Here is a 12201-nt window from a genome sequence, read left to right on the forward strand (position 1 = left end):
CCTGGGCATATACCCTGACCAGGAATCGAACCATGACCTCATGGTTCATAGGTCGACACTCAACCACTGAGACACACTGGTCGGGCCACATGGTAACATTTATTTATTTATTATTTGTTTGTTTTAATAAATCTTTATTGTTCAGATTATTACAGTTGTTCCTCTTTTTTTCCCCCCATAGCTCCCCTCCACCCGGTTCCCCCTCCCCCGCACCCTCTGCCCTTACCCGCCCCCCACTGTCCTCATCCATAGGTATGCGATTTTTGTCCAGTCTCTTCCCGAACCCCCCTCACCCCTTTCCCCCAGAGGATTGTCAGTCCACTCACTCCCTTTCTATGTCCCTGGTTCTATTATATTCACCAGTTTATTCTGTTCATCAGATTTTTTATTCACTTGATTTTTAGATTCACTTGTTGATAGATATGTATTTGTTGTTCATAATTTTTATCTTTACCTTTTTCTTCTTCTTCCTCTTCTTAAAGAATACCTTTCAACATTTCATATAATACTGGTTTGGTGGTGATGAACTCCTTTAGCTTTTTCTTGTCTGTGAAGCTCTTTATCTGATCTTCAATTCTGAATGATAGCTTTGCTGGGTAGAGTAATCTTGGTTGTAGGTTCTTGCTGTTCATCACTTTGAATATTTCTTGCCACTCCCATCTGGCCTGCATAGTTTCTGTTGAGAAATCAGCTGACAATTGTATGGGTGCTCCCTTGTAGGTAACTAACTGTTTTTCTCTTGCTGCTTTTAATACTTTCTCTTTGTCTTTTGCTCTTGGCATTTTAATAATGATGTGTCTTGGTGTGGTCCTCTTTGGATTCCTTTTGTTTGGGGTTCTGTGTGCTTCCTGGACTTGTAAGTCTATTTCTTTCACCAGGTGGAGGAAGTTTTCTGTTATTATTTCTTCAAATAGGTTTCCAGTATCTTGCTCTCTCTCTTCTTCTGGCACCCCCATAATTCGGATGTTGGTACACTTGAAGTTGTCCCCGAGGCTCCTTACACTATCTTCATATTTTGGGATTCTTTTTTCTTTTTGCTTTTCCATTTGGGCGTTTTTTGCTTCTTTGTATTTCAAATCTTTGACTTGATTCTTGCGATCCTCTAGTCTGCTGTTGGATCTCTGTATATTATTCTTTATTTCAGTCAGTGTATGCTTAATTTCTAGTTGGTCCTTTTTCATATCCTCAAGGGTCTCGCTAAATTTATCGGCCTCTTCTAGAAAATTCTTGAAAAACCTTATAACCATGATTTTGAACTCTATATCGAGTCGTTTGCTTTCCTCCATTTCTTTCATTTGTGATCTGTTTGTCTCCGCATTTTGGCTGCTTTCCTGTGTTGACAGAGTGGCATTGTGTGCTAGGTGTCCTATAGGGCCCAGTGGCTCAGCCTCCCCAGTTACCTGAGGTGGACACTCTTGGTGCACCCCTTTGTGGGCTCTGTGCACAGTCTTGTTGTAGTTAAGCCTTGATTGTTGTTGGTATCACTGGGAGGAATTGACCTCCAGGCCAACTGGCTGTGAGGATCAGCTGTGTCTACAATGGGAGAACTTCTGTGCTGGAGACACCCTTAGGAGGCAAGACTTGCTTCAGTGGGGCTTTGGTGCTCACTGAGTCTGCCCCCTGAGTGTGTCCCTTATGGATCTGAGGGGTTGTAATCTGGATGGTCCCACTCTGACCACTGGGAACACTGGCTCTTGGATCTCCAAGGAGGTGCTAATTTAGCCTCTGCCTGAGGCCACCCAGCAGGGGCTATGGAGAAATCTGCAGATTCCTCTTCTTTGTTTGGGGTTTGGAGGTGCCCAGATGAGGCCCAGCTGTGAAGCAATGCAAGCTGCTGTGGGGCCTTGGGCCTTCTTTTGGATGTTCTGGGGCTCTCTGACTCAGCTGCAGTTTGTTAGGTAATTTTAGATTTCAAAGGACCAGGCCATTCATATGCAAAAACCTCTGCGCACAACTTGGGTGGGGCGGGGTCTCAGGGTGGAGCCAACAGCAATGGCTAACCGTTGGCCCTGCCCTAAGAGGCCCCCGAGTCTCAGTGTCCCTCAGTAATCGCTGCAAGTACCTCTGAGAGAAAGCCGCCCTTGAGTTCCGCCCGATGCCAGACAGTCCAGTTTCTCCTCATATGAGTCTGAGTCCCCAGAGTCTCGCCTGGAACTGGAGTTCAGAGCAATCGGGAGCTTGTGTCTCCTTCCGGATTGAAAAAGGCAGCCACGTACTCAGTTGTCAGCACGCACGCGCCTCCATACCTCTGCACTTTACTTCCGCAGCTCCTCTGAGTCTCAGTGTGCTTTTCTCTTTCTTTCTAGTTGTAGAATTTCCACTCAGCCAGCTTTCCTGTGGTTCTGGATGATGTCCGTTTTGTCTTTTAGTTGTAGTTTTGAAATTGTTGTGCGAGGCAGCAGTTTAGGTGTTTACCTATGCCGCCATCTTGGTTTCTCCGAGTCCACATGGTAACATTTTTTTTTTTAAATATATTTTATTGATTTTTTACAGAGAGGAAGGAAGAGGGATAGATAGTCAGAAACATCGATGGAGAGAAACATCGATCAGCTGCCTCTTGCACACCTCCTACTGGGGATGTGCCCGCAACCAAGTTACATGCCCTTGACCGGAATCGAACCTGGGACCTTTCAGTCCGCAGGCTGACGCTCTATCCACTGAGCCAAACCGGTTTTGGCCACATGGTAACATTTTTAAAAAGGTTTTTTAAAAGGTATCTTTACATTTCTTAATAAATTGTATTTGCTAGTTGACTCAATTTAAATAGGAAACAGAGGGCTCTGAATGAAACAACTTTTTTTAACCTTTAGGTTTTTAAAAAAAGGTGGAACGAGGTAATTAAGATACACTTGGGCAGGGGTATATTTCATAAATTAATGGTAACCAGCTAAGACCTAACAGTCTCTCTGGGATCAAACAGCCCAGACCAAGGCACTAGTAAGTAGCCTGGAGAGAATGAGCAGTCCCCAGAACAGCACTGTGTTACCGCAGGAGCCCAGAACTGTGTCATGTGAAATCCCAGTGCAGACATATAAACTGAAACAGTGAGATGCCATTCCCATCATAAAAATGATGCTGACTGTTGACAGCAGTGTGAACTGGTATTCCGGAGGGCAATGAGAAGCACCTTTTAAACTGAAATGGGCACACCTGTTGACCCTCTAACTGTAAACTCCACCCTCAAGTTTGACCCCAGAGTAATGGCTCTCAAAGTGTGCTCTGGAACCTGGGACCCTTTTAGGAGGTTCATAACCTTAAACCTATTTCCACAATAACACTGGGTTGTTATTTGCCTTCTTAGCCTCATTCTCTCGTTAGTGCATACAGTGGAGTTTCCAGAGGCTGCTGACATGGGTTATTGCCACAAAATGAATGAGAAGCAAATAGCAGAAGGCAGTGGTCTTTTATTAAGCTAAACAAGGAGATCTGTGAAATTGGAAAACAATACCACTCTTCTTACTAAGTCTTATTTTTGAAGTTATTTTTTCATAAAAATATATATGTTAATATGTAAGAGGGCTTATTTCAAATGAATGAAAAAAATTAAATATTTTTCAGTTTTAATTTCTAACATGATTGATACCTGCAGATAGAGCACACAAACAAAAGCTCTTTGGAATCTTCAATAAAATTTAAGAATGTTCCATGGTCCTGAGAACAAAAAGTTTGAGACCCACTACATTCTGAATGAGGAAGTATGTCCGGGGATGCTCACTGAACCATGTTTGCAGTGAGAAGTGGCATGAACCTGCATGTCCTTTAGCGGAATGGTTAAATTCTCCATAGTCAGACTCTGGAAGATGATGCCACATCTCAACGAAATGAGGCAGATTTATACACACTGACATGAAAATATCTCCAGGACATATTACAGTAAATGAACAAATTGCATATTTTTAATGCATGGCAGAATACTTGTTAAAAATTTAATAATGGTAAACGCTAATAAAATAAAATTTTTCCTTAGGAACATAGAGCAATGTAAAAGGAAACACACACACACACACACACACACACACACACACACACACACACACACAGACACACACACACAGTAGTTACCTCTGAGGAAGAGACCAAAATTGGGGTGTGTCAAAAAAAAAAAAAAAAAAGCAGGGCTTTAATTTAATTTCTTCTTACTGTCTGATCTTGACCACAAAGGCACAGACATTTGTCAAATTAAAAGGATCTGGGAAATTCGTTCTGCTGCCCTCAGTAACCCCAGGGCACAGAGTTGTGCCCACCTTGCTTCACCAGGTCCAATGCTCCCAAACTGCTCCCCTTCTCCACTCGGCCCACACTCTTCCTGCCTCAGTCAGGGGTTTGAAAAGAGAGTGGTCCAAGGACGCAATCTGCAGGGAATGATGGAGTTGGCATGGTTTTTTGAAAGGATGTCACTAATCCAAATCAAGCTTCTGCAAAGGTTCTGAGACACATGTTTGGTTTTTGCTGCAGATGGGAATTCCAACTATTTTGAAATAATAGATTATTTTCCACAGCCTCATTTTCTTTTCTTCCTTTTTTCTTGAGATGGTGACAGAAAAAGGGAGAAGGAAATCATTAAATACTAGAGGCCCAGTGCATGAATTCATGCACGGGTGGGGTCCCTTGGCCTGGCTGGTGATCAAGGCCTATCGGGAGGCTGGTGGGCAGGGGGGAGAGACCCCAGGAGGTTGGCCAGCGGCCCCCCACCCTCCCCCCCAATCGGGGCCTATTGGGGGGGGGCGGCCAGCAAGGGGGAGGGGCTGCGGGAGCACACTGACTACCAGGGGGCAGCTCCTGCATTGAACATCTGTTCCCTGGTGGTCAGTGCGCATCATAGCAACTGGCTGACCGGTCATTCAGTCGTAACAGTCACTTAGGCTTTTACATATATAGATGGTTCTTATAATTCACTTTTAAGGTATTTTTATGTGTATTTTTAAAAATTTATTTCAGAGAGAGGGAGGAAGAAAGTGATAGAAGAAACATCAATGATGAGAGAGAATCATTGATTGGCTGCCTCCTGCATGCCCGACTGGGAATCGAACTGTGACCTCCTGTGACCTCATGCTCAAACACTAAACCACACCAGCCAGGCTCATTGGGTCTTTTAAAGTCAGGTAACAGTATATACTGAAACAGAACAAATGCTATTGGGTAAGTTCTAATATATTTTTTAATTGATCTCATCATTACTAAATGTTTGCTATTATCTGTCAATTCATATTCCTTGCTCTATTAATCACACCTTATAGATAATCCCCAAATGCTGACACTCCTGATAATTCTTTTCATTTACACCCTCTACTGAATGTCTATTGTGTATCAATTTTCTGCTAAAAGCTATGGACAGAGCAGTGAGCCCAATAGAAGACAGGTGTCCCTAATGAAAGTACAGTCTGGTGGGGAAACACTATTCAACAAATCTACACTAATAAAAGAGAAAGATGCAAATTGACCGAATCTTCACGACGCCCATCAGCCAATCAGGAGTATGCAAATTAACCCAACAAAGATGGCGGGTTAATTTGCATATGCAGGCCTCAAGCAGCCGGGGGCAAGGCGGGATGCAGGTGTTCCACACCGCCCCAGCCACTCCAGGTTTCTGGGCAGCGTGGGAAGGTGGAAAGGCGGCTCCAGGCCGGAGCGAAGGTGGTGCCGGCAGCCAGAGGAAGGAAGGCCCATTCTTGCACGAATCTTCATGCATCGGGCCTCTAGTAATAGAAATGATTACCTAACTGCAACTTCAGTGTCAGGAAGGAAATTTACAATGTGCTCTGGGAACACATCAGGGAATCCACTGAAAGTTGCGATTTTACTTTCTTAAAACCAGGAACACATCAAAACGCCTCCTCCAATCTTCTGATAGAGTGGCCTTTAGCAGGAGTGAGAGGTGGGGGGTATACAAGGCAGCATTTTTTCCTACTTACTTGAAATAGGGACTCAGGAATGCAAACTATCCTGGAAGATGATTTTATCCTTCGGGGAAATGATACTGCTCTCTCTCTTTCCCTTTCAATGTTGGGAGGAGGGAACATTTACAAAGATTTACACACACACACACACACACACACACACACACAAGCTTCATTTGTAATAGTAGACATTTTGAAAGAACCTACATGTACTTCACTAGGGGAGTTCTTAGAAGAATTATGATAAGAATATACTAGGCTACAGAATATGCTGCCTGACTATTAAAAAATAGTGAGGTGACACTTATGCACTGACACAGAATGCTATCCAAAATATTAAGTGAGAAAATGCAAGCCACTCATATTAAGTGAGAAAATGCAAGTACTACTCAATTTGCTTTAAAAAACGTGTACAGGTTTTATTAATGCAGACAAAGGGGACATTAAGGCTGCACAGGTCTCTACACAGTAGTCATCTCTAGCATGTGAGGAAGGATGTTTATGACTCCTTTGGCATGAGACTATATTTAGTACCTACATATTTTGTAAAAATATCTAGGTACTATCTGTACAATAAAAATACAACAAAAAAAGTTAACAAAGAGATCCACACGCACATTAGCAGCCTCTCAGGACAGCAGGCGTCTTTCTGGAAGGGGCCAGGAGGCTCTCTGCGCTCTTTGGCTTTAAGTATGAATTGAGAGTGTGCTGTTACAGGGGCTATGCTCTGAGACACTAAATATTAGCCCATTCTTATAGGTACTCTGAAAAGAATCAACCAGCTTTGCCGTCCAGTACATGCTGAAAAGAAGCCTAAACATATTCACAAAGATGTGCCTAAATTCGGGCACAACAGAGCAGATGACTTAAGGCATCTGGCGGCTGACTCACTTGGAGAAAGCTCAAGGGAAATTGTAACCAAACACGTAGGATCTGAAGCAGCTGCCACTATATCTGTCCTTTGGCTCTCTGAGGCTGGCCCAGTGCCTGCCTATAATGACAGCAGCAGGACATAGCTAACCCAAAGGGACCAAATCCCTCTGTCCAGAACTGTGGCTGCCCACTGGGAAGGCAGCAGGAAGAGACACCTCCCTGGCCAGACTGGACTCCCTTTCCCAGGGGTGCACTGGCTGCCTTCACTACTCAACCACAAGCATCCCTTTCCTAGGGTCTCCTAACACACCAGGTTAGGGCCCCAGGGAATCATAGCGGCCCTGAGAAGGCCTGCACTACAAACCTTCTCAAAAGTCCCCAAGAGCATGAACCCCGTTCAGAGTCTGGTCTACTGAAAGGTAGCCGCACACTCAGGGAATTCGTTTCTCCAATAGTTTGGATAAATACTGCTAGAATTTCAGAGCTTGGAGGTCACACAGTCGAGTTATGCTTGTGCTAGAGGCCCAGTGCACAGGTTTGTGCACCGGTGGGGTTGCTCACACCGGTGTACGATCGGGGCTGGGGAGGGACTGCAGGAGGGCTCCAGGGCGTGTCCAGCCTGCCTGGTCCAGTCCAGATCAGCTGGACCCCAGCAGCAAGCTAACCTACTGGTCAGAGCATCTGCCCCCTGGAGATCAGTGCGCATTATAGCGACTGGTCAAACAGTTGGTCAAACAAACGGTTGGACACTTAGCATATTAGGCTTTTATTATATAGGACTAGAGGCCCGGTGCATGGAAATTCAGCCCAGCTTACCCCTCTCACAGTCCAGGAGCCCTCAGGGGCGGGAGGCAACCCGGCGATCAGGGGAAGGTGATGCCCCCATCACACCTCTGCTGCTGCCACTGCCAGCAGCACAAGCCTCAGCCGGCCCTGGTTACCTGAGCCTCGGCGGCCCTGGGTGGCTGGGCAGCTGTCATCTGAGGCTTGCCTGTGCCTTGGGCGTCAGCTGGGCAGCCGCCATCTGAGGCTTGCCTGCGCCTCGGGCCGGCCCTGGGCGGCTGGGGGGCTGAGGGTGGGTCCAGCCACACCGTGCGCCTGCCGCCACCCCGGCTGGGCTGAAAGGACTGGGGGACTCTGGTGGGGCTGAGGGGACTGGTGCCGCCATCTTGTGGCTATGGGCACCGCCATCTTTGTGACAGTGTGATGGTCAATTTGCATATTCCCTCTTTATTAGATAGGAGATTCTACAGAGTTGACACCCAGCTATTTCCTAAATCTCCCCCACCCCAGGGTGAAGCATGCTGCCCCTCTAGAGGCATCTGGGGACAGCTGTGTTAGAAATGAGGATCCTTCTGTGGCACAGAACTGTCTCCCTGCAGCCTCCACCCTAGGCCTGTGGGAGCTGCTGTGGAGGCGGAGGGGACAGAATCTCCATGGAGTGGACTCACCTGCAGCCACCATGCGGGCACCCAGCAGAGCCTAAAGACCCGCTTGCTGCTCTGCCCATTGATCTCTAAGGCCTGGGCAGGTTCTGTCCTTCTTTTCTGAAAGGAACCCAGTGAACTGAACTAGTGAGAAAATTGGCCAAAGGCTGAGAAGAAGCCTTTATATTTGACACCCAGTATGTTTTATCATATGAGGCTATTCCAGCCATAGGCAAACTACGGCCCGCGGGCCGGATCCGGCCCGTTCGGCTGTTCTATCCGGCCCGTGGAGCCGAAAGAGCGGAGGGGTCTCTTGCTCTCCCCTCCGCTCCTTTACTTTGAATTTATATTAGTTCACACAAACACTCCATCCATGCTTTTGTTCCGGCCCTCCGGTCCAGTTTAAGAACCCATTGTGGCCCTCGAGTCAAAAAGTTTGCCCACCCCTGGGCTATTCTCTCTCTAACCTTTAACAGTCCCCTCTCCCCACTGGCCAGCTTCAAGGACCAAAAGAAGACAAATGAAGTACCTTGTAGGTGAGGCAGCCACAGGAACAGGTTATAATGCAATGCACAATGCACGACAATGAAAGGCTACCCCAGGCACCAGAGAGGCAGGGTGCACCTCTCATGAGAGGGAGGATGAAACCAGGTTTAAAGTTTGCAGGCCTATTTCACACTATGGGTCAGTGCTCATTCCCCAAAGTGGTGGGCAGGAGCATCTGCCTCATTTAAACTACTCCTCTCTCTTGTTGTTGTTGTTCTCCTTTATTGCTTTGTTTGTTTTTGTACGAAAGCTTAGTGTGCACAAAACAAAATGCTACGTGACGTGACCCCACTGTACCAACTCCAGGTGCTAATTTATATTCCTCTCTCTTCTCTCCTGAGCCTTTCTTCTGGCTTTATCTGGTGTGTACTGGTCCTGATGACTTCATCCCACATGCCTGTCCTGCCCTTGAAGGTCCTAAAGCATTTGAGAAGACATGGGAGTCTGCTCGGCAGCTCTTTAGCCAAGTCCCGGCCAACCTTCACCTGCCTGGTGCTTGGAGCTCTCCACTCCCTTGTCACTGAATCACACACAACTGGCTGATGTTACCTGTCAGCATGTCTGTTCTAGTGGTAAACTGGATGGTAAACTCCTGCAGGGCGAGGAGAGGACCATGCCTCAAACTCCTTTCATGTCCCCTCAACACCTAGCATTGCTATGCACACAGCCTAAGGCCACGCACTTGCTGCGTAAACCCACTCCCAATGCCAATTAAATGCCTCTCACACAACCCATCAATGTGGATGAGTCTATAGCATTACTGGTGCAGGTACCCTAGATGCCCCTCTAATATGTGGCCAGGATGGTAACCAACTCCTCCCTCCTGGCATCGGGTACCCAAGACTGTTGCTCCTCCATGACAGGGACCATGACTCATTTACACCTGGGTCCTCGGTGCCCAGCACTGGGTCCAGCCCACAGCTGGTGTACTCATACTCCAGGAGCATTTGCTGCAGGGAGAGACTATCTCCAGGACCCATGCTAGTCAGTGGTTTTCCTTCGTGCTGGAAGCCTCAGCAGCCGGCATCTGGAAAGTGGAAGGGAAGGAACCCGCGGCTATGCCTACCCAGAGACAGGAAAAACGGCACACTTATTTTTCCACAGCGAATTTGGCAACTTCCTGAGTTGAACAACTTAGTGCCCAAATCAAACGCATCGCAACCCTTTTCTAACCAACTCTTCCCTCAATTCACTATTTCCTTCAACAAAAACACTACTCTCCCCTCACCCAGGCCTGCAGCCTTTCCAAAACTCTGACCTGTCTCTGCCCTTCGTGGCCTATTAAAAATGAGGTACTCAAGCGCTGCTTGATGCTCCTCCATCTCTCAGAAATCACCCCTTCCCATCTTTTTCCTTCTACTCTTGGCCCCGATGCATGCACAAGACCTCAACTGATGCCCCATCTTGTGGCACCCAGCCTCCCTGACTCCACTCTCCCCTCCTTCACAGACCCTATATGCTACCATTGGGCTATTATTTATTTAAGTGCTGTTTTCAACGGGTTCATCCTTTGCTCAAATAAGAACTTCTTACTTTTTAAACCATCAAGTATTTACACCTCTGTTCTAAGTGATTCAGGCCCCCATCACTCTCCTATTCCAGGAACCCTGACTAATTCTCCTGCCTCAGCTAGGACTTTCCCCCTTCCAGGAACATGTAACATTTTTTGCCATCTCAGCATCTTGGCAAAGCTCTCACCTCTGCTTATCCAAATCCCACCCACACTCCAAGGCTCAGGCCCAACCTCTCACATAGGTCCAGCTCCACCAGCCTCTGCGCCCCCACCAACTGTCTCCAGCTGTCTGTCACACGTGCTTTCCTGTTGACTCAAACCCTCTCCTGTGCTGAAAGTCAGAAGAGCTGAGGTGGAAGATTGTACACTTTTTAGCCACCTGATCCTGCCCAAACCACCAGATTTTCGAATCTCACAGAACTGTTATTATGATCAAGTGAGAATTTACATGAAGGGGACTCATTCATCTCATTGATAATAAGAACATCTACGTGGAGGATGTTAGTATCTGTCTATTACCTGCCAACTACAGGTATGTCCTATCATTCACAATCCTGCAGCCCCAAAGTTTCAGTAAGTATCAATTAAAATAAAATAACAAAGGGATAAAATAACTTTTCACGGAGCACTTGTCTCCACATCCAACGTTTAGCCACGCAGGAACTTCTCTGGCACAAAATCTTAGATGACAACACGAATGTGTGTAGGGGACAAGAGGGGAGACAGTTGTTCTGGTGGCAAGGGCGCTGGTCATAAGAGTGGAGATGAACACGAAGCCACAGTCGTGATCAGCAGGGCGCAGGAGACACAACTGAGGAGTAAGGATGCGAGCAGAGTCCACCGGGGCACAAATGAAGTCCCCGTGGACAAAGAATGCTTCAGACCATAAAATCGGGGCTACCTTTCTGCCCAACGTTCACGCAGCTCAGCAGGGAGCATTGCCAGGGGCACCAGGTAGAATCACTTCTCAGGGCCCGGCACCTCCCAGAATGCCCGCTCCGCCAGGCCCACCGCCCGCTCCGCCCGCCACGCCCCTCCGGCCCCGGGCCCTACCGATGGAGATTTCCTGCGCGTAGGCCAGCGAGATGAGCAGCAGGGGCAGCCCCACGGCGATGTACGTGACCATCTTGTCCACGGCCAGCTCCAGCCGCAGCCCCTTGAACTTGGGCTCCGAGGGCTCCTTCAGCAAGAAGTCCGAGAACACGTACTCGGTGGCCAGGTGGGCGATGGCCATGGCCGCGGCGCGCGGGGAGCCCGTCAGACCCCAGAGGGCAGGCCCAGGAACTGTTGGTGTTGGGAGGGCAGCGCGGCGCCTTCACTCCGGCCCCGGCCCCGGCCCCGCCGAGGCTTTCGCTTTCCTTTTGCCGCCTCGCCGGTGGCTCCCACACCAGCCTTTGTGCCTCGGCGCGCGCGGTTGCCAGAGCCTCTGCTGGGAGCACGAGCTCTGCGCGCTCCGCCGCCGCCGACGCGCAGACCCGCCCACACGCGCTCTGCCCGCGCAGGTCTCCGCAACGCGCGCGCTGCCCGGGCTCCGCGCTTCTCCGCAGCCCGGAGGCGCGAGAATCAACCAGGGGACAGAGCGCTTCGCTCTAGCCCGGGCCCTGGATCCACTCCGCCTGGCGGCTGAAGCTGCTTCCAAGCCGGTCCGCGCGCTCAGCCCTCTCGGCTGCGCTTTTCCGGAACCAGGAGGCAGACGGAGGACCCAGGGGCGTGGAGTTTCCGGAAACCGCGGTGACGCGGAGCGGAGGGGCACGGCAGCATCCCGCGACCCGGGCATCTACATCCCCAAAGAGATCTTCCCACCATAGAAGGACCTCAGTCTGATCATCCTCGCGCTCCTCCCATCCTCCTACTCCCACTTCTAGGCACCCGGAAGTTTTGAAAACATTTCTGAAAAGCAGCCCCTTACGCGGTGGACAGAATGGCCCACTTTTACCTCCCACCC

General features: G+C 48.6%; 1 protein-coding gene across 1 annotated transcript in view; it reads right to left on the reverse strand.

Moving 5' to 3' along the window:
- The window catches only part of PANX1 (pannexin 1), a 54800-nt gene extending 43086 nt beyond the window's left edge, over positions 1-11714 (reverse strand). The window contains exon 1 of the mRNA XM_080688400.1: positions 11310-11714. Coding sequence (XP_080544526.1) covers positions 11310-11490 — 181 coding nt within the window. The 5' untranslated portion in view covers positions 11491-11714. The remainder of the gene's footprint in view (positions 1-11309) is intronic.
- Positions 11715-12201: the final 487 nt, after the last annotated feature.

This window comes from Plecotus auritus (genome assembly GCF_963455305.1).
Source record: "Plecotus auritus genome assembly, chromosome: 9".
Classification (NCBI taxonomy): domain Eukaryota; kingdom Metazoa; phylum Chordata; class Mammalia; order Chiroptera; family Vespertilionidae; genus Plecotus; species Plecotus auritus.